The sequence below is a fragment of the Eschrichtius robustus genome, chromosome 3 (genome assembly GCF_028021215.1).
Source record: "Eschrichtius robustus isolate mEscRob2 chromosome 3, mEscRob2.pri, whole genome shotgun sequence".
NCBI classification, from domain to species: Eukaryota; Metazoa; Chordata; class Mammalia; order Artiodactyla; family Eschrichtiidae; genus Eschrichtius; species Eschrichtius robustus.
Window position 1 is genome coordinate 96,025,429 of NC_090826.1, and position 26,965 is coordinate 96,052,393.

Sequence of the window (26,965 nt, forward strand, 5' to 3'; positions counted from 1 at the left end):
CTGGGCCTGGACTAAGGCTGAATTGCATAATACAAATGCCCATGCCTGGAACAAGTTGGCAACTCATTCACCTCTGGTTGCTTCTGATTCTACACAGCTGGGATGGGATCTAGGGATCTGGGCCTTTCTTTGTTCTTTCTAAAAATCCTCCAGGCGATTTTTATGGGCAGTGAAAAGCACTTCTACAAATAGCCAATGTTTTAAAAAATGAGAAGAAAGATAGTTACACAATCTGGACTCACATTAAGGGCTCAGAGGAAAAAAAAAAAGATTACTCTTGGTTCTGAGATCAGACACAAATTTTGTCAAAAGTACTAACACCTGGATTATATTATGTTTTATGTATTATATATAGGGTATAATGTCCTCGATTAGCATCCTTTTAAAACCTGCACTTAAATTCCATTGGGCTTTTTCTTACAAGCATATTTACTGGGCAAAGGCAGCATGCCAGACCACAATAATGTAAAAGTAAGTGTTTATTTTGTGTATATGGTAGTTCTCAGACCCTGTAAACATTCAGCGTTATCCATTCCACTTAAAAACTGCTTTTGAAAAGCTATCTGCCCCACTCTGATTTTCCTAAAAGCTCGTTACTATAATCCTTGGTTTTAATGATAAAATATTGGCTAGACAATAAACAAGCCTGTTTCTTCTAGTTATAAACTGGCCTTGATATGTTCAATTTGCTTTAATAAGTCTTCCCTGAATTGCTGTCACCTTTCAACAGCAGTACCTTGCTGCCTTGCTGTCAAAGTAGATTTCATCCCCAAATGGTTATCTGTAATGAAAGAATACAAAGATGAAATTTTTCTTAAATTTTCTTTTAAAGATTCATTTTTGGATTGATAAAAAGCAGTCAGAAGTGCAAAACAACATTAACTGTACTCTCACAGTTACAGTCTATCAACTGAGGCATTCATTTCACAGCTCAGAGGATAATTAGCACCTTCGGAGCATACAATCAGTGCGAACAGGCCTAGCCCCCAGAGGACTACTTTATATTCATCAATGTTCACAAATCTATCCCAAACTGCCGGCATCCCTACATGCCTACTATGTTATAAAGTTTTATATAAAATCCTTTTGCATTTCTTGGAAAAAATTACCTTTCTGATGAAATACTAATGTTTGCAGTACTAAGCTAGAAAATAATATTAACACATAAAATTAAATTGTTACAGGCATCTAAGTGATGCTTCTGGGAGCCAAAAAGGGGTATTTCTGCATTTCACATAAAAAACATATCAAAAAGCAAATGCTTTAAATACATCTTTTTTTTCTGAAAGAAATGCCTGCATGAAAATGTTAGGACTATTCCTGACTGGTTATCATTTTTAATAAGCAGCTGAATATAAATTGTAGTGTGAAGGTTAAAATAAAGGATAACCAAATATGTGTAATATATGTGCTTCCTAGTTAGATCTCGTGCAAAATTTATAAATCCCTTTTTTAGAAAGTTTAAAATGAAGAATAGTTTAAAAATCAGAATAACTAATTTGAAATGTTGATTGTATCACCTGTCTAGGGTTAAAAAAAACCACCCTACTCTGTTTTCCTTACTGTGGTATTTATTCCTCTCTTTGTATAGATCTCTAAAAATTAGGACTTCATATGGCTTGGACAATATGGTTTACTGTAATATAAATTAGACAATCGCAGCTGCTGGGATTCTGAGTAGCAAGGAAAACAGGTCTTATAAAGCCTGTGTACTTCATTTGCTGGGGAAATAAAGCCATTCTCAAAGTATGTAAAACTGAGATTACTGATTTAACAAGCTATGTAATCTAAATTCCCCTGACAATCTTCAGTTCTGTCTCAGCTAAGGATAAAGTAAAAGGGGTGATAAGGAAGCAGGCCGAGTAATAGCGGTAAGAGTTTAGAGACGAAGGCTGATCTGCAGGCAGCCTACACGAGGCAGACTGACACTGGTGACGCAGACTCCGTGGCTGCACTAAAATGCTGAAGTGAATGAAGAGGGGAAGCATGACTACAGTGACTTTCCTTAAATGTTGTTTTTGAGTACCTACGACTTGAAATATTCTGAGTCCAGTGCACAACAAATAATTCTGTTAACTAAAGTAGGTATCACAGGACTTCCACGAGGCAACACACACTTTGGTGAGTTGGTTCCTATATATGCCTGTAAACAACAGAACTTCTTTTTCAATGTCCCCTAATTCAAACTGGCCTCTTTGATTATTCAAAATCATTAATGCTTGCCATATGTCATCTATGAGATCCTGGTCCAGAATTAACACTTCAAAACTTTATAGGATGCATCTTAGTATCAAAGAAAGATGAAATTAAATAGAGATACATGCGTGCTTGTTAATCCTGATTGTCAGTAAAAATACTGATGTTTAAGTTGGCATCTGTGTAGTAAATAACAGAATATTTGTAGAGAAGAAGAAATAGCTGGGAAGAGTATACTTTACAAAACTCAAAGATGACCTCAGAGCTGTGGTCCATGTCTGTGTCCCTCTAGCCACATGGGCTGCAGTCTGGATCCCTTCCACACACCCTCACTGCAGTGCTTGCTGGGCTGGACGTGCTGCCTTCCTCCGGGCCGCCCGTGGCGTCAGTCCTGAGCTGGGCCTTTTCCACTGCAGGGGAACCTTCCACACTCTCTGGTATCTTTTGGCCAGAGACCGGCTTAGCAGACTGGCTGCTTTCAGTCAGTGTGCTTTCTCCTGAGATTCCACCAACTTCTTTGGGCTTTGTATCCAAAACAGGTGATTTATGCTACAACGTAGAGAATTACAGTGTTTTAATTGTTTAGTTAACATAATGTGAAGGTTTGTAATAAACATGTTCAACAAGTTCCCACACAAATCTGTTACAGCAAACGCTGAACTCTTTCAGGTCCTGGTTCCAGTGCTGGATTGTAATTATATAAATGTTATTAAGCCTCACAGAACTGTACATGGAGGAGTGGGAAACTCAGGATATGCTAGGTGGTCCAGTGATGCAGCTTAAGGAAGGGTCAGGAAGACTGGTGACCAAGTACTGCTAACTCCTCTTGCTAGTGAGAATAATTCATTCAACAAATATGTACTGAGCATACATTAAGTTCTAGGTGCTGGGGATACAAGACAACAAACAGACAAAAACCCCTGCCCTCCCTGGAATTTACATTTAAGTTGGGGAGAGAATCAGGCAATAAATTATCAAAGTATCATGCTGTGGGTGGGAGGGTTGGATAGCTCTTTAAATTAGGGCGGTCTGAAAAGATGACATGAGCAAAGGCTTGAAGAAATGAACCTTATGAATATATGGGGAACAGCATTCTAGATAGTGAACAGCAAGTACAAAGGCTTGAGTTCAAGGAATAGGCAGGAGGCCCTTGTGGCTGAAGGAGAATGAGGGTGGAGGGGGCGCAGGAGGAGAGATCAGTGTGGTAACAGAGGTGGGAAGCCCTAGGCCATCTTGATATCTTCGGCTTTCCCTTCAAGAGAGCCCGGAACTCACTGGAGGATTTTTGAGGTGAGTGACAGATAACCATTAACTATTAAAGCTGAAAGGAACATCTTAATTTTCTAGACGCAGGCAGATATGTTTCTTCTAAGGAACTCCACGGGAAGGGATTCTACAATTTCCTAGATTCTACTGCGCTTGTTACTATTTCTCAAAGGTTTGCGTCTGCAAACTAAACTTTGCAAATGACAATACAAAGTCCTCTCTCAAACAGAAATGGAAATGTCCCTTTAAATGGCCAATAATGGTGGAAAAGAGGCCTCACCATTCCACAGGTAAAAAGTATAGTCTAGCCAGCCAACGATATAAAAGATTTGCGAAAGCGAGGTTTTTGGTCCTTTCCCAGCTCACTCTTCCATCTAACTAAGGCTTCAGGGCTCTCCTGCAGGTTGGCTCCCTAAGGCTCCAGGCCTTCAGTGAGGACTTCTCTCTGATCTCTTCGAAGGTAGAAATTTCAGTCATGCTCACTTGTTGGTTTCCTATGAAATGTCATTATGAATTACCATCTGTTCCAACAAAATTACTGTTAAATACTATTTAACATAAAAATTAAATCTCATTTCTTCTGAGGAGGCTGGACTAACTTTCGACCAGAAAGGGGGGGAGAGAGTGAATAATTATTATCACTGGTGATATAATTAACCACGAAAAGTAAGAGTAAAAACACTTAACCAAAAGCACTATAGGAAGCACTTACACCTAGTATTTAGGGACAGCGAAATAAACAGTTGCTGACTTACGCTGGGTACCACCTTGGGATGCTCTCTCGCCTCTGCGTCTGGTAAATCAAATGCCGGAAGCACTTCAAGGCTCTTGTTGCCAGTCTGAAATCTCAAGTCAACATCTCTCTCTCTCAAAACCTCTCTTCTACCCTCACATGTTTTGTCATTAGGGCCGTGCTCAATGGGGCCAATTTGGCCCCTATAATAGAAATCTGCATCACCTGCTCCACCATGGGGTCTATAATCAATTTCCTGCTGCCATCTTCTTTCACCTGGCTGAAGTGCCTGGGGTGGTTCTCTTTCAGGACCACCCACATGTCTCAGCATATTAACTGATTTTCCAGCACCATAGCAGAAACTCTAGAAGGAAAAGAAATACATATTCCTGAGTACTTAATGGCTGACTTACAACGAAATTTTGAGGTGCTTTCCACGGTGCCAACAAAATTTCATAACTTATGGCATTTATAGACATAAACATCTTAATTTCACTGGGTTTTCTCTAGATTAACACAGGGCCAGAGTAGCCAATAAAATTTGAGAAATCGCCAAGTATTAAGTAGACATTTCAATCAGCTGGACACATTTTTATTGAATTATAACAGCAGTTAGGCTAAAGCCTAGAAATTTAAAAGGTATTAATTGTCTGATCATTGCTCATGTGTTGTCTACATTCACACGCATCACATAAGGTAAATGCTGAAAATTAAAGTTGTACACCATTATGTAAATATTCTCCTGTAGGTTTATTTATTTTTTACAAACTCGCTTTAGCTACAGCTAAAATTCAACAGGTTTTGAGTCACACTCCAAGGGAAAAAACTAGGCAGCAGTTCTCGAAGTGTGGCCCAGGGACCCCTCAGGGGATCTCTGAGACTCTCAGGAATCTGTGAGGTCAAAAGTTTTCATAATACAAAGACATCAGTCTTCTTCACTCTCCTCTTGTACAGCAGAGTCTTGTGGGGCTAGAGTGACTGCCTCACTCTGATGGCTCATGCACTGTGTGCTTGTGTATACTTGTATTTTTAAAATTTCTGGTAAATATCAATAAATAAACCTCCCACAAACAAGTGCTCTTTGTGGTGTTCAATTCTGAAGAATACAGAAGGGTCCTGAGAACAAAAAGTTTGAAAACCACTGTACTAGAGATACTACTCTTTGAAGACAGAGCAGCAAAAGGCCTTTTCTTAGGCGGCAGATGAAGCAACAAGCGATGAAGGGGTTTTGCTTATAATTTCAGTCTTAGAGACTAAACTACTACTATACAACTAATGTCACCTAACAAAACCATATCCCTAAACCAATGAATCCTAATCACAAGCCAAAAAACAAAACAAGAATAATTTTTAAGTAAATAGATCATAGTGAATTTTGTATCCTTAAGGGAAGACAATTCTTTAATAATTTCCCCTGGCACATCTGAGTTCTTTGCATTTTGTTTTATGAGGCAACTGCTTTATTAGGGTAAGGGCTGAAAATCAACCAAAAAAAGTGCTGAAGAGATGACTCTTCAGTCATCTGATGGATGACTGACAAGTAATATTGTAATATTCCTTAATAAATGTCTGCTCCTGGATCCCCCAAGTTGTTTCTTAGTACACCCACCTCTTTCTACATCCCTTTCTGATTCTATGTTAAACCCAATGTTCTTCTGTTCTCAGTGTGGCAAAAATTCAGACTGAAATAAGGTCCCCTTTCTCAAAGAGGACATAACTGATATCATGTGTATTAATTCATGAAGTTTAAAGAACAAATGTTAAAAGAGGGTATTATCCTACCGCTTTGACATCTACAATCAAACTTGAGAACCGTTTTCTTGCTTAGAGGAATGTGCAAGTAAGTATAAACAAACATTTATCACTTAAAAATCATCTTTTCATACCATTAAGCATGACTTAACCTGATTTACAACATAAAAGAAACCTAATAATTTCAGAATTGCCTTTTTTCTGTAAATCCTGTTCATTGTTAACAGTGCTATATACTAACCAGGACAGCTAATGCCATAATTATCAGCACTGGAATGTGTAGTAACACTGGGATCTCCTTCATGAGTGCTTTAATAAATTCACCAACTCCTTTTCCAATATGCTTCAATGGCTCCGTGACAAAGTTGGTGAATGTAACTGCTAGTGCCTACAACAAAAGATAAAAACAACTTAATTTTTTTCCTCGAAGGATTGAGGCATATAGAACAAGCCAAAATCAACTGTACTGAGGCTGAAATTATGAAATTCCATACATTTAAATGTTATCATATACTTTTCATGTGAAAATCACTGTGTAATGGAAGTATTTTTTTCTAGAACAAAGGTTTATTTTTAGCAAAATGATGGTAAAAAACACTAACAATTTTTAATAAATACAGAGACTTTTTACTTGCTTTATGTAAGTAATTTTCACAAAATATATTCTAACCTTTGTTGGTGGGACCAACCAAATAGGGTTGACTAATAAGAGCTCATAGTATTTTTGGCATGAGTCATCCTTATAGGTCCATGAACTTCTAAGCCATTCTATTTAGAGAAACAGACAAAAACAGAGTCATTGTTTTAAAAAGCCGCATTTCATTCCCAAATAAGACAGTATTTTAGTTTTAACTGTCCCTCTCCCCACAACCCCCAATCAATTTTAAATTGTTTTGCAAACAGACTCCCAGTAACAGTGATTTTTTAAAATTTCATCTTATGTCCGAAATGTTTATTTTAAAAATCCACTCAAATTATACAAGTCTTATACAGGTAAAATATATTTTATTAAGATTTCTAAAAGGTAAACAATTAAAAACAGTTCTTTACACACACAAAGGAATCCAAGTAAAACTGGGGAAATCTGAGTAGGATTGGTGGCTTGTATCAAAGTCGATATCCTGGTTGTGATACTGCACTATTGCAAGTATGCAAGATGTTACCAGTGGGGGAAGTGGGTAAAGGGTACACAGGATCTCTCTGTATTCTTACAGCTACCTGTGAATCTACAACTATGTCCAAAAAATTTCAATTAAAAAAGTCAGTTCTTTACTTATTTTACAAAATAAAGTAGAACATTAGTTCTCTTAACTTTTTCTAAATCAGACTCACGTACATTATGTACTAGCATGAGCTACAGGAGGCATTTAGTTGTTGTTCCCTGAAGCCAGGAAGCAAGGCTGGGTTGGTTTGGCTCCCATATCTTTTCAAGAAAAGTAATTTTTTGGACACCTTGATTTGTTGCTGAGATTCTATTCTGGGTCAGTCATTACGGACTTGCATTTATAGAGAGACTTTGATCATTAAAACCATTCCCACTGTTAGATACCTATAACTAAAGGCAGTCAACACTAGTGAGAATGTTCATAAAATTTGTAAGAAAAAGTAAAATAATTCCTAATAAAAAAAAACAGTATAGTAAAGCTACAATAAGATTTCACAAGTCAATATAAGGAGATTAAATCGAAGATGGAAATGAATTCATATATACATTGATTCACTTCTCTAATAAACTTCTGCTGAGGACCCAGAATGTGCTAGACACTGTGCTAAGGACTAGATGAACAAAAGTGAGTCTAATGCAGGGAGACAGATAATATCAGAGCCAGCAATATACACACTTTCTACCCCTTTCCTGTCACATTACATGAACACAGAAGTCACTGGTCTGAAACCTAAGACTCTTCTTGCCTGTTCTGATACTAAAGATTCAGTCATGGAAAGCCTCCTTCTGGCATGTTATCATTTCTTTGTAATTATTAATATGCTTTTTCATTCTCAGAAATTCTACTCAAAATAAGGCCAAGGGAACCAACACCTTACCCAAGAGACTTCCAGTCCAATCCATGTTCTCAGCACACACATTGTTTAATGGCTCCATCTTGGCAACTTCAGCCTGATGCTGGGCAAAGGCTAGCTGACCAACACCAAAGGGAACCATGAAAGGCTGCTAACAATGAAGGTTACGCCTACACATCCTAAAAACCTTAGTTCTAAGTGTGTCTTCACCACTCACCCAAACCAGATTATTTAAACATTTTTCACAGAAAAAAATACATATTATTTTTAAAAAGCGGCTCTTTTCAGCTCATGGCAAAACAGTCTTAATGCAACAGGTAAAGAACTGACTACAATTGCCTTCTTTGTAATTATGAGGAGGAAGGAAAACCTTTTTACTAAAAAGATTGTTTTAAAAATTAGTTCAAATATAGCTGATATCATACCCCCAAATATAGCTATACATATTAAACGACTACTCATTCTCTTATACAATTCATGACAAAATGGTGTTTGGCTTTGGATGATTTTTAGCACAAATGACCAATATGTCTTTTATAAATAAAAGCCCTGGGGGAAATCATTGAGAGAACAATTTTCAACCAAACTACCTTCTTTCCTCCAATTTGTAAATACTTAGTTCTAGAAGCTATAGAACTTAGAGCTAAGGAAATATCACAATGATTTAATCAGATGAATTCACTGAAAATAGTTGGCTACTTGACTCACCCTGCTAAAAAGGTCTAAAATTTTCCTTAAATGATTATGTTATTTTGACAGGAACAATAATGCTTCTTCAAATTTCTATATATAACGTGGTCCTGATTTTTAAAGAATTAAAAATTTGGAAAAAGTTTATAAAGAAATACCTCAAAATATCAACAGTGATTATCTCTAGGTGGTAAGATTATAGACAGTTTTATTTTATTTTTTGGCCATTGCACGCAGCTTGCGGGATCTTAGTTCCCCGACCAGGGATCGAACCCGGGCCCCCGGCAGTGAAAGCACCGAGTTCTAACCACTGGACTGCCAGGAAATTCCCTAGACAATTTTTAAGAATTAAATTTCTCTGTATCTTTCTATCTTTCCTATCTTCTCTACCATAAATATACCACTTTTATATTCAGAAAATAACCTAACTTTAAAAAACAGTATTTTGGTATCACTTCTAGCAAATAAAAAGACATACCCCAAATTACCTACATGAGAATTTTTCAAGTGTGTCTACATAATTCTAGTCTGATTTAGCTGTCCAGATGCCACCCGTCATCAGGAATTGGGTTATGAAAATCAGGACTGCATATTTTTCCCCACTAACTGGTCAAGGACCCAAAACACCAGGGACACCTGAGCAGCTGCCAATTTCCTCATCATCACAATCTCCGATCACCGCCTCCTGCCCTCATCTGAGACAAGATTATATACTAGCTCTAAATGGATTACAGTCTTTCATTATGAAATAACATTTGAAAACTTAAAAACCTTCTATCTATACAATACCTTATATAAATACATCCAATTCCATCCCAAGCTGATGAGAAAACTGATGAATAAAACACGTCTCAACTGGGTGTACCAACGAACATACGTCCACAGCTCAGTAGCTACTAACATCACGATGCAGAGCAGACACAGAAGCATCTCAAAAACAGAAACAGAACAGAAAGAAGAGTCACCGCCAAGCTATCCTTCCCAACAAAAAACACTGATGGTCAGCAAAAACAAAAGAACTGGACTTGAATACGCAAAATCATTTGTACCATTTTGCTGCATGTTCGTCAACCCAGTATCAGTGACTTAGTATGAGTTCTCAACATAATTATGGTGGGGTTTTTAAAGTGTTTTAAAAAATAAAAACATGTTAAAAATAAAAACATGTTAATCATGTCCCCCTCATCCCATCTTACCATCAATATATTATATGGATCCACTCCAAAGGAATCTTCAAATTGCCACTTCCATGTTTCAAAATTATGAAACTTAAAATTAATTAAAATATCACTTAGTGCATCATCCAAGGCTCCTGGCTTCCAATCCTCTCCACTGAGAAACTTTTGTATTTCTAACAAGGTTTGTCTTTTAAGGATAATCTCGGCATCATAATGCATATCAACTTTGTTTTCATCAGGCTGAATTAAATTTGCCAAAAAAAAATAAAACAGAAAAGGAGAATTTTATCATTATATTACTCAATGAAATATTTTACGACAAAAGCTAATTTGGAACTAAATATATAATTAGTTCACAAATATTTCACAGGTATAAAATAAGAGTAATAATATCTACCTGTCTGTCTCACAGGCCAACATGAAAACCAAAGATAATACACGTGAAAAACACTTCAAAAATTATAAAACTCTATGCAAGTAACATACAGTACATTTTACTAAATTACAGTCGATTCCTGCTATCTGCAGTACTTACATTCTATAAAGTCACCCTGAACACTAGTTAGCAAATACTGAACCATGGCTCCTACAGGAAATACAGGGTTAGGTTCCTGCAAGCACATTTTCATCAACCAATCACTTCATAACCTTTTTATGTTACTGTTTAAAGACACCTTAATATAGGGACTTCCCTGCTGATCCAGTGGGTAAGACTCCGCGCTCCCAATGCAGGGGGCCCGGGTTCAATCCCTGGTCTGGGAACTAGATCCCACATGCATGCCGCAACTAAGAAGCCCGTGTGCTGCAACTAAAAAAAAAAAAAAAATCCCGCATGCCACAACTAAGACCCAGCGCAGCCAAAATAAATAAATAAATAAATATTGAAGGAAAAAAAGGAAAGAAAGAAATTTTAAAAATAAATAGACACCTTAATATATATACTGTGGATCCATTAACACTGAGCTCATAGCCAACAGCACTATGACTCATGACTGAACTAAGCTTAACTAACAAGGGAATTTTCTTTAAGGCACATCTCAGCCTTCTTGTGCTTAGGAACACTAGAGAGCATAACATTTGGGAGATTTTTAAACAGCAAAATTTTTAAAATTAAAAAATGAAAGCCCAAAAACATAAACAGACCACAGAAAAGTACTTGTTTATAACATGAGAGCTGAAAACAAGAAGGCAAAAAATGGCCTTGTTTCACCTCAGCTGAGAATGGGCTCACTGAGCAACTCAAACGTTTTGTCACTCCGCGCATGTCTGAAAGTGACCACAAAAGCAGGAGTACTGATTCTGAGGTTACAAATAAAGTTTAATGTTTGAAATATTTAAAAATATGGAATCCACAAATAATGAGGATAAACTATCATTATTTTATGATTCCATTTATGACTTTCCATTTGCTGACACAGTTTTCAAATAGCCTAAAATTTGCAGTAGTACAAATAAGAAAAACAAAAAGGATCTCAAAAAGCAGCAAAATCTGGGTTTCCATAAATATGCATGACAGTCACAACTATATTACTGAGAGTTCAGGTTAGCAAAATCATTATAAACATTATCTTTTCTAATAGTAAATACTGATATTTATATTAAAAAGTAAATATAAAATGAGAAAAACCAAAGTGTCATGTAATATCACAAATCATCAGTAAGTGTAAAAAAGCGGCCATTGATTAATACTTCTAAAAAACCAGGAACGAAATATTCCAAGCTTCTCCATCTTGAGTATTTTCTGACTCTACCTGTTTCCTCATCTATAAAATAGACTCTTTTCCACCTTGCACTCAGTTATAAGACTCAAACTGAAGGGTGTACATGTGAGTACATCTGCTTTTACATCTCCAAAATAAGGTGGGATTACTATTCATCTAACACCCCCTGTTTTTAAGTTTTCTTGATGTTTCGACTCCTCAAAGTGAAAACAATGACTCTAAAAGATGGAATCTTAACATTAATCATGAACAATATGTGCCTGATATGTAATTTCTATAAAGCAGCCTTGCCACAGTAAACAGCTAGGGGGAAAAAACTACTTAAAACACACTTTTCTTTTTCTCAATATGTAATGATATTACACCATCTGAATAAGAAAGTGTGGAAGTGGTAGAAAACAAGAAGTAAGGACTGGGATAGAATTTCCTTACCAAGTCATGAGTTCATTAAGTTTCTAACTGTTCAGGAAAGTTCAAATAGCAAATTTAAAACAATCTCCCTCTGGACTTCCCCTTCACCTTCCAATACAGGGAGGCGTGCGTTCAATCCCTGGTTGAGGAACTAAGATTCCACATGTCGTGCAGTGCAGCCAAAATTTAAAAAAAAAAAAAAAAAATCTCCCTCTCCCTCCAACCCAATTAAGTGGTAGGGCAGTGCACAGAGTAAGTAAATCCCCATGAACTACAGGAAAAAGAGGAGGGATCTGCACTGCTCACTTGCCTTCCACCAAACCACTGTAAAGCAGGCAGCTACCTTCAATCCTGCATGAATAGGTTTTGGTAAAAGGGTGAGTCAGGTATCCTCTGTTGAAGCATAATGATGCTTTGCCACTGCTTGATATAATGTGAAATTAATAAATAACGAAAATATCCACTACACTGATTAGTATCACACCACCAAATACTCACAAGGCCAAGCTTTCTGGTTTCAATTAAAATCTTATTTAAGTATCTCCTAAAAACAGGATTGCTTTGACTTTCATAGTCTTTTCTCTTCTGCTTTTCACACTCATCAATCTGTAACCACAAAATAAATACAACGTTAGCGTCAAAGTTTAATGTAATAAGGGTCAAGTTTCTAGCCTAGTGGCCCCATCGAGATCAAAGTAAGGAGCTCGTTATTTTTTATCAAGCTTGCATTAAAATGTAGATCTCTCCTGCTTCCTATGGGTTCTCTTTGCAAAGGGCAAGTAGGCAACAAATAAGGAACACATGTCCCACACTGCGCCCTGACTGGCAGTTTTCTTGCTGACTTTCGGCAATTTTAAAACTGAAGATCATGAAACAAGGAAGCAGAGATGTGGATAAGCAGAACATCTGGACCAATCTGCCTCTTCCTAATTCCAAAGTAATGGTTTAACAAAGAAAGGAATGAAAGGAAAAAGGGGGGAAAAAGAAACCCAGAAAGAGAGGACAAAGAGAAACAGGGATAGCATGAAGCCGGAAAATGAAGGACAGAGCAAAGATTTTCCTGAATGTGCGTATTACTTTTGGCCTTTTATTAATTTTTCCTGCCAACTATCGATCACCCCCTACCATATGTCAGGAACCATGGCTTCTCCCGAGTGTCCTACACATGGCACCCCCTCTGCACAGAGTCCTTCATTAGAACAGACTTCCTCTGAAATTAGCTCTACAAACACCACAGTGGCCTAGTCTCTGAGGGAGGGTAGTGCACATCTTACAGACATTCAGAACCTGTGAAAAGTACTTTTTACTTGAGTGTGGACCACAAGTTGCATGGAGCACTGAAGTGGGCTTCAGATGATAAACATACAATAACTGAGCAGCACACACAGACTCAGGACAGAAAGACACTCAAGAAGTCACAGGGCAGTCTCCTCTGCTTTCAGGCAAGGTTTACAAACCCTAAAAATTTTTAGTTTCTTTTTAAGAGAAACAATTTTTTAAAAACAAAGACTAAAGACTCCATTTTACCAATCATGTTGTTACAACGTTTGAACCAAAGGCACAAACAATGGAATGAAAAATGTCAGTAAAAAGGCGTTTCTCCATTTCCTAACATCCAGCCAAATTAATTCACTACACCACAAAATGCAGTTAAGACTGAAGCAAATTTTATCCAAGCATTTCTTTGCTAGCACTCAGGTGAGAAAACATTCACATTTGATAAGAAACACAAGCAGCTGCTTATAGATCTCAAATTGGGATATATCTGGATCTCAATTAAAAAGCCCTCCCAGGGGCTTCCCTGGTGGCGCAGTGGTTGAGAATCTGCCTGCCAATGCAGGGGACACGGGTTCGAGCCCTGGTCTGGGAAGATCCCACATGCCGCGGAACAGCTGGGCCCGTGAGCCACAATTACTGAGCCTGCGCGTCTGGAGCCTGTGCTCCGCAACAAGAGAGGCCGTGATAGTGAGAGGCCCGCGCACCGCGATGAAGAGTGGCCCCCACTTGCCACAACTAGAGAAAGCCCTCGCGCAGAAATGAAGACCCAACACAGCCATAAAATTTAAAAAAAAACTCAAAAAAAAAAAAAAAAAAAAAAAAAAGCCCTCCCAGTCTCTCAAGCTGGAAACCTCCCTCATTCACGCTAGCCTTCCCTATCCTTTTCCCCTCCTCCCTCAACCATCACAACTTGCTTATTCTACCACGGAAAAGTTGCACGCTTTCCTCTTCTCTTCACCCCATCACTGCCTCAGTGTGAGCCTCCAGTGTCGCTGGACCTCTGCCATCCCCCCCATCCCAGCCCCCTCCACAATGCCACCAGCACCCTGCCTCACAACCAACTGAGGTGGGTTCCCGCAGCATAACCTGTGTTCAAACTCCCCAGCAATCTTGACTTGCTTCCTTTCTCATAAACTCTACTTCAGCCACATAAATAAAAGGACTGAATAAATGAATAGCTACCACACACTAAATTATAATAATCCCTTATATTTGTAAGAGCAGCTCTTATGCTTAGAAACTAGCAGTAGAGCCATTTCTTCATTTGCTGCATTTGCTGTGAGTTACTACGGCCCAGCATTGCAACAGGTGATAGAGCATCACCTCGTCCCATTCCTTGTCCCAAGAAGTTTTCAGTCTGGTAAAGAAATAATGACAGCATAGTGAGATGTTATTACAGCAAAATAAAAGTACTATTTCGAAAATCAAAGGCCAGAGTAACTAAAGAAAAAAAACCATATATATGTAAATTGTAGTTTAGATAGAAACACAAATAATGTTAGCAAAGACAGGAAAACAGAGAGCAATTTAACATACTATAAATAATACAAAAATCATGAATAAAAAAACCTAACCTTATAAGTTAAAGAATCAAGTCTGCTGTAACATTCTGACAATTCATCAGCATGTGATGAGTCAGGACTGACCTCTTCTTTCTCTGATATACCATACTTCACCTAAAGCAAAGGAGAGAGAGATTTTCTTTCTTTATAGTTCAGTTGTAAAAATAACCTACAGTTAATGAGACTAAAATTTTTACTTCATCATTTTATGGCTTTGCTCGTTATATTCCTCAACTGTATTAAACCACCAAAAAAGTAAGAGCCTCAAATTTATATCCTAGCTAAGAACTAAAATCAAATTAGTTTGCTTCTCGACGGACTTTACATTCAAATTTGAAACAGAAATAAACAGGTGGGGTTGAAATCATCTTAGACTAGGAGGCAAGAAGACATTCTGCATGACTGCTAATCATTGATATAGGACTCTCATAGCTCTGTGAAAAACAATAACAAAAGTAGACTATTTCCATCACAGGACTGATAAGGTGTTATACACACATGCATTTTTTAAATACCTGAGATTTTCTCATTGTTCCTGAAGCAGCATCATAGTTAAGCATGTCTGTGGGGTCAATCCAGTCATCATCATGAGCATAAGCAGTTATCAGCCACAGACATTCACAAAAGAGCACAGAACACAGCATCCTGCATGAAGGCTACAAAAATTAATAGATACAGTGAAGTATGATTACTTTTGGAGGAACCTGTTTTAATAAAAACAATCTACTTCCTTCTAGTGTTAAGATAATGCTTTCTTAATAATAACTGAAATAAAAATACTCTGTAAAGTGGTATTCGCATAAAAACACATACACACATGCACACATATTCTCACTGAGACAAAAAGTATACATAAGATTTTCTAAGTGTTTCAGCAATTCCACTTCTAGGTATATATCCAAGAGAAATGAAAATATACGTCAACACAAAAACTTGTACATAAACATTTATAGTTGCATTATTCACAATAGCCAAAAAGGAGAAACAACCCAAATGTCCCTAAACTGATGAATGAGTACCATACAGTGGAATATTATTAGGCCATAAAAAGGAATGAAGTATTGATACATGCTACGACATGGATGAATCTTGAAAACATCATACCATGTGAAAAAAAACAGTCACCAAAAACCATATATTATATGATTCCATTGATACAAAATGTCCAGAATAGGCAAATCTATGGAGATTGGTAGGTGTATAAGTCTGAGGATATAATAAGGGACAGAGGGGTGGTAGTTAAATGGTACAGGGTTTCTTTTTTTTTGATTGAAGTATAGTTGATTTACAATGTTGTGTTAGTTTCTGCTGTACAGCAAAGTGATTCAGTTATACATATGTATACATTCCTTTTTATATTCTTTTCCATTATGGTTTATCACAGGATATTGAATATAGTTCCCTGTGCTATACAGTAGGACCTTGTTATTTATCCGTTCTATATATAATAGTTTGTGTCTGCTAACCCCAAACTCCCAATCCATCCCTGCCCCACCCCTTGGCAACCACAAGTCTGTTCTCTATGTCTGTGAGTCGGTACAGACTTTTTTGGGGTTTTTTTTCAATTTTATTTATTTAATTTATTTATTTTACTTTTGGCTACATTGGGTCTTCGTTGCTGCGCGCGGGCTTTCTCCAGTTGCGGCGAGCGGGGGCTACTCTTCATTGCGGTGTGCGGCCTTCTCATTGTGGTGGCTTCTCTTGTTGTGGAGCACGGGCTCTAGGCGTGCGGGCTTTAGTAGCTGTGGCACGCAGGCTCAGCAGTTGTGGCTCACGGGCTCTAGAGCGCAGGCTCAGTAGTTGTGGCGCACAGGCTTAGCTGATCCACAGCATGTGGGATCTTCTCAGACCAGGGCTCGAACCCACATCCCGTGCATTGGCAGGCAGATTCTTAACCACTCTGCCACCAGGGAAGTCCCCGGTACAGAGTTTTTGATGAAAAACTCTGATGAAAAGTTTTAGATCGTGATGAAAAACGATCTAAAATTAACTGTGGTAATGGTTGTACATATCTGTGAATATACTAAAAACTGCTGAATTGTACAATATAAATGGGTGAATTGTACAGTATGTGAATCATTTCTCAGTAAAACTGTTTTAAAGAAAACAGGTATTTGAACCAAACCCTACTCATCCCCCATTTTTTTTTAACAAATGGGAAATTTAAAAGGTGCAAAATTAAGATTCAAATGATGTGACTGAACTCTCTAACAGTCAGAGAAAACAGCTTGCTTCATCTAGGCCTCTGCATAAACACCGTCAAATCGTTTCAACACAGTATCTCCTCTATTCAACAGTGTCCAACACAGTAGTCATTAGCCACATGTGGCTACTGAAATTTAAATTAATTAAAATTAAGTTACATTGAAAATCAGTTCCTCATTCTCACTAGCTGCATTTCAAGTGCTCAGTTGTCACATATGGCTAGTGGCTACCAAACTGGACAGCGCAGATACAGAACACTTCCATCACTGCACAATGTTCTGTCAGACAGCCTCTCTTATACCTACTCTGAATAAGGATCAGGTAAGGGATTTCCAAGATGAGAATGCCCTGGGCCCTGCCCATAAATGGCTTACACTCTAGCTGCAGGAATAAAAGTAACTCCAGGCTAAACTAAACACTCTTTTGTATTCCTGGTGTGTTCTGTTTCTTCTTCTAGAGTATCACACGCTGAAATTAACCACTTACTGGTCAGTCTCATCCCTTAGCACCGTGGCTCTCAGTCTTGGCCGTGCATTAGAATCACCTGGGAAGCTTCTTAATCCTCCTATCTTCTGGCCATATCCCAAGCCAACTGAATCAGAATCTCTAGGCGAGGGACCCAGGCATTGGGATTTTTAAAGCTCCCCACCTGGTTCCATCACACAATGAAGGTAGAAAATCACTGCACTGCAACGTGAACTTTTCCAGGGAAGGTAACATCTTACTCAAGTCTAAATTCACCTTCCCAATGCCCTCTCCATCTTGCCCCCTCCACCTCTCCAAGCCCAACACTCAGCCCAGTGGCCAGCAAGTGAAAGACATTCAGCAAATGTTTGTTAAGCCGCAAATGCAAATGATCAAAGCCTCAGCAGGGATTCAAAGGGTTTTAGGGGCTCACAGGATGAAGAAGCACATCTGACTGGGAGAAACTGGGAAGATTTCATGGCGGAATGGGCATGGGAAACGGACTTTGAAGTATGGGCAACATTCTAAGAGTACGAGATGAGGGAGGCAGAGACAGAGAGCAAAATGTACTCCTCAGAAACTGGAAACACGAGGATGGACGTGGTGGAACACAGAGGCGGAGAGGTGGCTGTGATGACTCTGCAAAGGTAAAAAGGGCTTATGACTAACTTCACGGGCTGACAATAGCTTTCAAGGGTGATGGGAACTACATTTTGGGAAGATGAAACTAGCATTAAATATACACTCAGAGAGTTCAACAAGGAGGCTTGAGAAGAAAAAGGATGTTGGTCTGAAACAGTGACGTCGATGAGAACAGAGAGAACCCATCGGACATGTTTTAAAGATTAATTCTATAGACCTCAGCAACTGAATGCACGTAGAAGGAAAGAAAGAGAACGATGGCAGACATGACTCCAAGATTTTAAGGCCTACCAACAACAAAAATGGTGCTATCATTAACTTAAAAAGGAAATTCAGAACGAGAATAAGGTTTTGGGAGAACGTTCAGCGCTCTTGTGTTCAACGTTTACAAAATACCTGCTGGATACTGGGCACTGTCGTAAGTGACAGGGCTACCAGGAAACTAGGCCAGCCAGGTCTTCTTCAAGAAACTTACACTCTAGTGGGGGATGACAATGAATTGGCAAAAAAAAAAATTTCAGATAGTGATAAGTCATATAAGGAAAATAAAACAAGACAGTGGTGTAGATGCATTAGGTAATGCTGGGTATTTTAGAGAAGGCCTCTGAGGAGATGAAACATGGCCTCAAATTCTTTATCATTTCCCGCACTGAGAGATGGAGTTTATTTCCTTTCCTCCTAAATCTGGGCTGGCCATGTAACCAGCCAAAATACTGGGGTAGAAGTAATGCTGTGTTGGTTCTGGGCCTGGCCTAACCTATACCAAGATCAGCTGCTTCTGCTTTATCACTCTGGAACACCTGCTTTTGGGACACCCTCTTGGAACTCAGCCACCACGCTTTGAGAATGCCAAGTCACCTGGAGAGACCACGTGCAGGGGCACACTGAGCTCCCAGTTGGCAGCCAACATCAATGACCAGCCATGTGGGTGAGCCTTCTAGGTGATTCCAGTCCAATCCCTTGGTAACTGACTTGGTGATCCTGCCAACATCATGTGGAAAAAAATAACTACCCAGCTGAGCTCAGTCAAAGCCCCACAAGCCACGGAATCATGAGAGATGATAAAATGGTTGTTGAAAGCCCCTAAACTTTGGGGTGGTTTGTTACACAGTGGTAGATAACCACAACATTTAAACAGAAAAATGATAAGCTAACCTTAGGAAGATTTAGGAAAAGAAAACCCAGAGAGAGGGCATAGCAAGCATAAAGGCCCAAGTAGGGATTATGTTTGAAGCATTCAAAGAACTGGCAAGAAGGCCAGAACAACTGGGTCCTGGGAATGAGTTGGAGGGGAGAAGGGGAATTGGCCACAGTAATGAGTGTGGTTTTTACTCTAAGTGTAATAAGAAGCCACCCACTATAGAGTTTTTTTTTTTTTTGAATTTTTGAATTTTATTTTATTTATTTTTTTATACAGCAGGTTCTTATTAGTTATCCATTTTATACATATTAGTGTATACATGTCAATCCCAATCTCATAATTCATCACACCACCCCACCCACCTCCCGTCGCTTTCCCCCCTTGGTGTCCATACGTTTGGTCTCTACATCTGTGTCTCCACTAGAGAGTTTGAGCACAGACGTGATAGGATCTGGGTTACATTCTAAAATCACTGGGGCTGCTATGTGGAGGCTGGAAGAGAAGAGCAAAAGCAAGAGACTAGAAAGGAGGATTTGCAGTAGTCCAGTTGAGAGATGAAGGTGGCATGAACTAAGACAGCAACAAAAGCGATGATAAATGATAAGATTTTTAAAACTTAAGGTAGATATTACCACATGTGGCAAAGACTAGCTAACAGGTCACCAAGCACATTCCTTCTTCTTCCTTCTGGACACATGGTAACTACACATCCCAGCCTGTCCTCCAGTTAAGTATGTGACAATTAAGTCCTGGCCAGCGCAACAGCAGTGGAAGGGATATGCACCACATCCATGAAAGCCTCCCACGCGCGACCCTCCACCAGCTGGCCCCCTCGACCGTCAGGGAATGGGGAGGACACTGAGCCCTAGAGGAGGGCAGCCAAACTAAAGGAGCTGGGACCCTAACTGACCACATGCAAGGCCACCTACTAAGTGGGAACATGTTTTTTGACTTTCATGTGAACAAAAATACATTTCTTTTATGGTAAGCCCTGAGATTTGGGAGTTTGTTTTTTTAACACCATCTTGTGCTACCCTAACTAATACAGAAATACACTGCAGAAATTGCTGGTAAATTGGATGTAAGAAGTAAGGACAAGAAAAGATTCAGGATGACATCAAGGTTTGTGACCAGGGCAACTGGGAGAATGGGAAAGACTGAGGGACACTCAGGTGAGCAGATAGCAAGTTCTGACATATCAAGAGTTCTGTTTTAGACACAGTATATTTCAGATGCCTACTAATATCAAAGTGGAGATGTCTAATACACAGTACGGAGCTAAGGAGAGGAGTGGGGCTACAGAAACACAGTTGGGAGCCATCAGGATGTAGATGAGGTTTAAAGCCACAGACTGGATAAGATCACCAGAAGATCCTTTATGAAGATAAAAGACTGAGTCCTAGGGCATGCCAACACTTGGAGGTCAGAAAGAAGAGGGGGAACTGACGAGACACTGTCAGTGAGTACTAGTAAGGCAGGAAGAAAACCAGGAGAGGCTGGTATTCCAGAAGCCACGTGAAGAAAGAAGGGAACAGATAACTATATCAAATGCTGCTGAAAGATCAGGTGATCAGAGGGCAGCAAACTGACCACTGGATTTGGTACAGCAGTTTTTAACAAAGTGTTAGGGACAAGAGCCTGACAGGAATAAAGGAAGAATTCAGGTAAAGGTTTGGGGTTAAGATGACATAGTAACTCCAAGCTCCAAAGCACTCCCCAGACTCCTACTTCTGGCCAAGATGGAGTAACAGGGACCAGATTTACCTTCCTGCCTGAACAACCAAGAAAGAACCCTGCATAAAATATATGAGATGGTTTTCAAGAAACTGGACACCAGGCAAGAAAGAATGGTGGTCCTTGAAAGACGGGAAACAAACATGGACAGCCCTTCCACTGCCCCAGGCTACTGTCTTAAGTAACCATGGGCACCCAGAGGGGAAATTCAGGGAGAGCCCAGGAGCTGGGATCCTTGAGGAGATGGAGTTGAGTCTGCAGAAATCAAGGCAGCTGGAGTTCAGAAGGGAAATTTGCATAGAGACAGACCTGCAGAGGTCTGCAGAGGGTCCCTATTACTCCATCTTGGCCCCAGCTCCTTCAAAAACCCTTGAAATTTCCTGAGTGATAGGACTGTCTGTTATGCTAACGAGGTGCCTCATGGTGGGCTCCTAGATAGCTTCAGGTTGGGAAACGGTCATCCAAAAGACCAAGCACATGATTAGAGGGTTGGAACTTTCAGCCATCCAACCTCTGGGGATGAGAGGGCAGCTGGAGATTGAATTCAATCATGTGGCCAATGAATCAATCATGCCTATGGACTGAAACCCTGATAAAAACTCTGGACACTGAGGCTCAGAGGAGCTTCCTGGCTGGTGACACAGTGATGTGCTGAGATGGTGACACACCTGGATTCCATGAGGACACAAAAGCTCTGCGTTCTCCCCCACAGACTTTGCCCTATGTGTCTCTTCATTTGGCTGATCTTCATCTATGGCCTTTATAATAAAACCATTAACTGTAGAACTTTCAGTGAGTGGTTCTAGTGAATTACCCAATCTGATGGGGTCATGGGAACCCCCCAATCTACAGCCAGTTGGTCAGAAGTACCGGTGGCCCCCAAGACATGCGTCTGATGTGCAGAAAGTCTTGTAAAGGACTTTGCCCTTAACTTGTGGGGTGTGCAGTAACTGGATAGTTAGGGTCAGAACTGAACTGAATTGGAGGACACAGTCTGTATCAGAGGAATTGGTATGAGAACAGACTCCCTTGAATATTCAGCACCACACTGATCAGTGCACACATAGGAGGAAAGTACCTGAGGCCTGAGAAAGCACATGGAAAAGATTCAGTTCAAAAACAAAGAGTAAAAATTAATAAATTAGAAAACATGTAATAGAGAAGATAACAAAACCAAAACTTGGTTCTTTGAAATGATGAATAAAATTGATAAACCTATAGTAAGATTAATGAAGAAAAAGAAAAGGCCCCCAAAACCAATATCAAGAATGAAACAAGGCTTCCCTGGTGGCGCAGTGGTTGAGAATCTGCCTGCCAATGCAGGGGACACGGGTTCGAGCCCTGGTCTGGGGGGATCCCACATGCCGCGGAGCAACTGGGCCCGTGAGCCACAACTACTGAGCCTGCGCACCTGGAGCCTGTGCTCCCCAACAAGAGAGGCCGTGACAGTGAGAGGCCCGCGCACCGCGATGAAGAGTGGCCCCCGCTCGCTGCAGCTGGAGAAAGCCCTCGCACAGAAATGAAGACCCAACACAGCCAAATAAATAAATAAATAATAAAAATTTAAAAAAAAAAAAAAAAAGAATGAAACAGGATAAATTCATTCATGATTAAAACAAAACACTTAGCTAACCAGGAATAAAAGAAAACTTTGTCAGAGTACTACAGCAAGCATCACACTTGGTGGTAAATATTGAAACCCTTCCCTCTGAGATCAAGCATGAGACAAGGGAGAAGGTGCTGGAGGGCTTCTGGGACGATGGCAATGTTCTACTCCTTAACCTGGATGGTAGTTACATAGGTGCTTGCTCTTTAATAATTTGCTAAGGTGAACATTTGTATTTTACACACTTTTCTGTATGTATATTTCACATTTTACAAAAGGTTTTTTTCCCCCCATGGGAAAGACTAATTAAGATATAGTTATGCTTATTTGCAAGGCAGAAATAGAGACACAGATGTAGAGAACTTATGGATACCAAGGGGGGGGAAACAGGGGTAGGATGAATTGGGAGATTGGGACATATATACGCTACTATGTATAAAACAGATAACTAACAAGAACCTACCGTATAGCACAGGGAACTCTACTCAGTGCTCTGTGGTGACCTAAACGGGAAGGAAATCGAAAAGAGAGGGGATATATGTATACGTATAACTGATACGCTTTGCTGTACAGCAGAAACTAACACAACATTGTAAAGCAACTATACTCCAATGAAAATTAATTTTAAAAAAGTATTTTTACAGTCTAAACTGCATCCCTCCACCAAACTCATATGTTGAAGTCCTAACCCCCAGTTCTTCAGAATACTGTATTTAAAGGCAGGATCTCTAAACAGATAATTAAGTTAAAAATGAGGTCATGAGCCCTAATCCAATATGACTTATGTCCTTATAAGCAGAAATTTGGACACAGGTCAGAGGGAAGATGATGTGAAGACACAGGGAGAAGACGGCCACCTGCAAGCCACAGAGAGAGGTCACAGAAGAAACCCACCCTGTTGACACCTTGATCTTGGACTTCCAGCCTCCAGAACTGTGAGAAAATTAATTTCTGTTGTCTAAGCTGCCCAGTCTGTGGTACTTTGTCAAGGTAGCCCTAGCAAACTGATACAAATTTCTTTAGACATAAAAAAAACTAATAAAGTCTACAACCCATAGACTCTTGATATGTTTAAGAAGTTTAACCTCAATGAGGAAAGGTGTAAATAAAAGAAACAACAACGAGCATGGGAATTGATCAAGCATATTGATAAATTTAGTAAACAACTGATAGTTTTTTTTTAAAAACCTAACTTTCTATGTTTAAAAATGTAAAGCCAAAATACTAGATAACAATAATGATGGGAAAGGCATCCTAAAATCCCTGTCATGCTCCAGAGATGCTTAGAAATACTGGATAACTGTATACCTTACCGGGGAAAAAAAAAGAGTTAAGCTAAGGAATAAAGCCTTGAGAAGACCCAAATACAAAAGAAGAGAGTAAAGACTAATGAGAGTAATAGAAGGCAAGCTGAAAACATGCAAAGTGTTTTATGCAAGAGGGGCTTAATTTGAAGAAGGAGGTATTAGTCAACTATATTAAATACTTCAGAGAAACTGAGAAAAATAAAGTTTGAAAAAAGCCACTGGATTGGTTAATTAGTTGGTCATCTGTGAATTGACTTTCACAGAATGACAGGGAGAAGCCTAATTCTAAGCAGTTAAGAACTAAGAAGGTGAATAGAGAACAGACTTGTGGTTGCCAAGGGGGAGGGGCTTGGGGGAGGGATGGAGTGGGATGGTGGGGTTAGCAGATGTAAGCTATTATACATGGAATGGATAAACACCAAGGTCCTACTCTATAGCACAGAGAACTGTATTAAGTATCCTATGATAAACCATGACGGTAAAGAATATAAAAAAAGAATGTATATATATGTATAACTGAATCACTCTGCTGTACAGCAGAAATCAACACAACATTGTAAATCAACTATACTCCAATGAAAAAAAAAAAAGAACTAAGGAATTCCCTGGCTGTCCAGTGGTTAGGACTCTGCACTCTTTCACTGTGTGGGCCCGGGTTCAATCCCCGGTCAGGAACTAAGATCCTGTAAGCCACATGGCGTGGCCAAAAAAAAAAAGAACTAAATAGGTGACAAGGGGAGTGCCTGAACTGAGCAGAGACTAGGAAAAGATGGCAGTGTCTAAAATCAAGGCTACAGTTAAGGCTTTTCATAGGCAACAAGGTTTTACATGACTTCATCAATAGAAATGAATGAGGAAGGATGGAAATAAAGGTTCTAAAGCAAAAAGAAGAGAAGCTCAAAGTTCACATTACTGTTTGATATCAAGAGGATACTGAAAAAGTCCATTGGAAAGCACAGAGTGTCCCTGTGCATGCAGAGGCTGGGATGGAGAATGGAGATGTGGAAAAACAGCACTAAAGGAAGCATTCCACAAAGGGAGATGAATCAAAAGCCTGTCAAGCAGCTGAGTTTTGACTATGACCCCCACAAAGTCATGCTATTGGCAACTACGCTATTTTCTCCAATAATGATCAGCAGATCCAGGGGTAGGGTTTAGCAATGCAGAAATGATGGAAGACCAGGAGGTGATGCAGAATAGTGAAATCAGCTGCAAAGTCAAGGCCTCCTGCCAAATCCCTGTGGTCACTGATTTCTCCTTGAGAAATCCTTCAGATAATCTCACACTTCCTCCAAACAAAGCCACATCTAAACCTGGTGGAGATTTTGTTAAGAAACAGATTCTGATTGAGTAAATCTGAGGTGGGCCTGAGATTCTGCATTTCTAACAAGCTCCTAGTGATGGCAGAAACACTGGCCCACAGACCACACTCTGAGTAGCAAAATGTTAAGGAAAAGTAACCATCCTATGTTGGTGTAATTCAGTGGTGGCACCTGTTATTTTACCATTTGTCAGTAATAGTCTCTCTCCCTTAGTTCTATTTTTTAATAATTTTTTCATCTGTGTGTCTTTGACACTAATAATGTCAAAATTATTATATAATAATAGTAACTAGTATTTGATTACTATGTGCGAAACCCTGTTACGTGCATTCATTCATTTAATCCTCACAAGAACTCTTAGAAGTAGTACTATTATTATCTTCATTTTATAGATTAGAAAAACAAGTAACTTGCCCAAGGCCACTCAGCTATTAGGTGGTCAAACCCAGACTGGCTCTACCTAAAACTGCCTCTCCAGGGCAAGATGCTAGTGGCCCTGTGGGGCTATTCTGAGAAGATGGAGAGGAGGAACTGCGGGATCCCCACCTCCACAAAGCAGGAAATACGAAGAGTGGGCTTTAACAGGAGCTACTAGACTGGACAGCTACCAACAAAGGCAGAGATCTCCAAGGAGATGCCAGCCACTGAGTGGAAATCGGCACAAAGGCGACACATCTGATTTCAATGAATTTACACGTGAAATGAGTAAGACAAAGCTAACTTGGGTATTAGAGTCAACTTCTGTATTAACCTAGAAGTAACCTGGCATAAAAGTCAGGGTCTTGCAATTTAGTTCGTGTGCGTTTGTGTAGTTTCCCGGAACCGTGGTTCTCAAACTTAAGAATATGCATTTCTAACGATTCCTCGATGACTACGATGATGATGCCAGTAATGGTGATTAAGCTAGTCTGGGGACCACACCTTCATAACCACCAGCATAGTGAAAATCGTCATTGTTCTTCACCACCCACTCATAAATATGCATCTCTAACTTTTAACATTCAAATTAATTTGGAGTTTTTGAAAACAACTGCAACCAAATCCGAGCCATTCTGCTAATGGTATTTGTTCAGATTGTACCTAAAGTTTTCAGAGATAACTGAAGCCAACAAAAGTCAGCGTTCGCTCGCGTCTCGCTCTGCCCTTCTTGCCCCTTTTCCCTAGGCCGCTCTCTGAACCGCGTAAAGTAAGACAACCGCGTGGCACCCAGAGTTAAGACAGCCAACTGGCCGGGGAGATAAGGGGGCAGGTTTCTCGCTCATCCCGGTCGGCGCCGCGCTCCGAAGTCCCCCGCAGGCCCCGGCGAACTCGGCCCCCGCCCGGACAGAGGCCCTGGCCTCCCCTGCGTCGCCGCCCGCGGGACCCGCCCAGGCCGAACCGCAGCCTCGCCCGCCGCACAAAACACACACGACCGAGCGGACTCACGTCTCTGGTCGCCAGCCTACCTCTCCGGGAAGGCAAACACCTACCCGAGCGGCTGGAGAAGATGGCCAGCCGCCCCCCGAACCTCCGAGCGCTTCAGCAGGAACCTGCCTCTCGCCCGTCCTTATCGACTCGCTCGGCCGGCAGCTGTACGTCCTTCCCGGCTGCGCGGCTGATTGGCCCGCCGAGGGGGCGGGGCCGGCCCCCGTCGGCTTGTTTTTAGGCCAGAGTTTTTTTTTTACCCTCATCAGCCGAAGTCTGCAAGTGAAGGCTTACGTGGAAGCCGAATATATAAAACGGATACGAAGCGTATTT

At 40.0% G+C, this 26,965-nt stretch overlaps 1 protein-coding gene across 5 annotated transcripts; it reads right to left on the reverse strand.

Moving 5' to 3' along the window:
- Positions 1–461: 461 nt before the first annotated feature.
- CLCC1 (chloride channel CLIC like 1) lies at positions 462–26,786 on the reverse strand. Of its 5 annotated transcripts, none has more exons than XM_068540429.1 (13): positions 26,698–26,786; positions 23,063–23,102; positions 15,322–15,462; positions 14,819–14,920; positions 12,465–12,572; positions 9,853–10,074; positions 9,446–9,586; positions 7,991–8,084; positions 6,618–6,715; positions 6,189–6,335; positions 4,218–4,559; positions 2,455–2,745; positions 462–781 (listed from the first exon to the last, which is right to left on the reverse strand). In XM_068540429.1, exons 3-12 carry the CDS (start codon positions 15,448–15,450, stop codon positions 2,485–2,487), a joined length of 1,644 nt encoding a protein of 547 aa, XP_068396530.1. In that variant the 5' UTR covers positions 15,451–15,462; positions 23,063–23,102; positions 26,698–26,786; the 3' UTR covers positions 462–781; positions 2,455–2,484. The 5 variants fall into 5 exon arrangements, with proteins under 5 accessions (XP_068396530.1, XP_068396529.1, XP_068396526.1 ...); XM_068540428.1 differs by having other exon boundaries at positions 26,654–26,786; XM_068540425.1 differs by lacking the exon at positions 23,063–23,102.
- Between the last annotated feature and the right edge of the window lie 179 nt (positions 26,787–26,965).

Bases quoted from the DNA above. Each gene is read 5' to 3' on its own strand.
- CLCC1 (XM_068540425.1), bottom strand. From the start codon at position 15,450: ATGCTGTGTTCTGTGCTCTTTTGTGAATGTCTGTGGCTGATAACTGCT. The intron at 10,075-12,464 runs GTGAGTATTTGG...AATTTAATTCAG, and splicing joins AAACCAGAAAGCTTGGCCTT to CCTGATGAAAACAAAGTTGA. The intron at 6,716-7,990 runs GTAAGGTGTTGG...TTCTCTAAATAG, and splicing joins TTGGACTGGAAGTCTCTTGG to AATGGCTTAGAAGTTCATGG.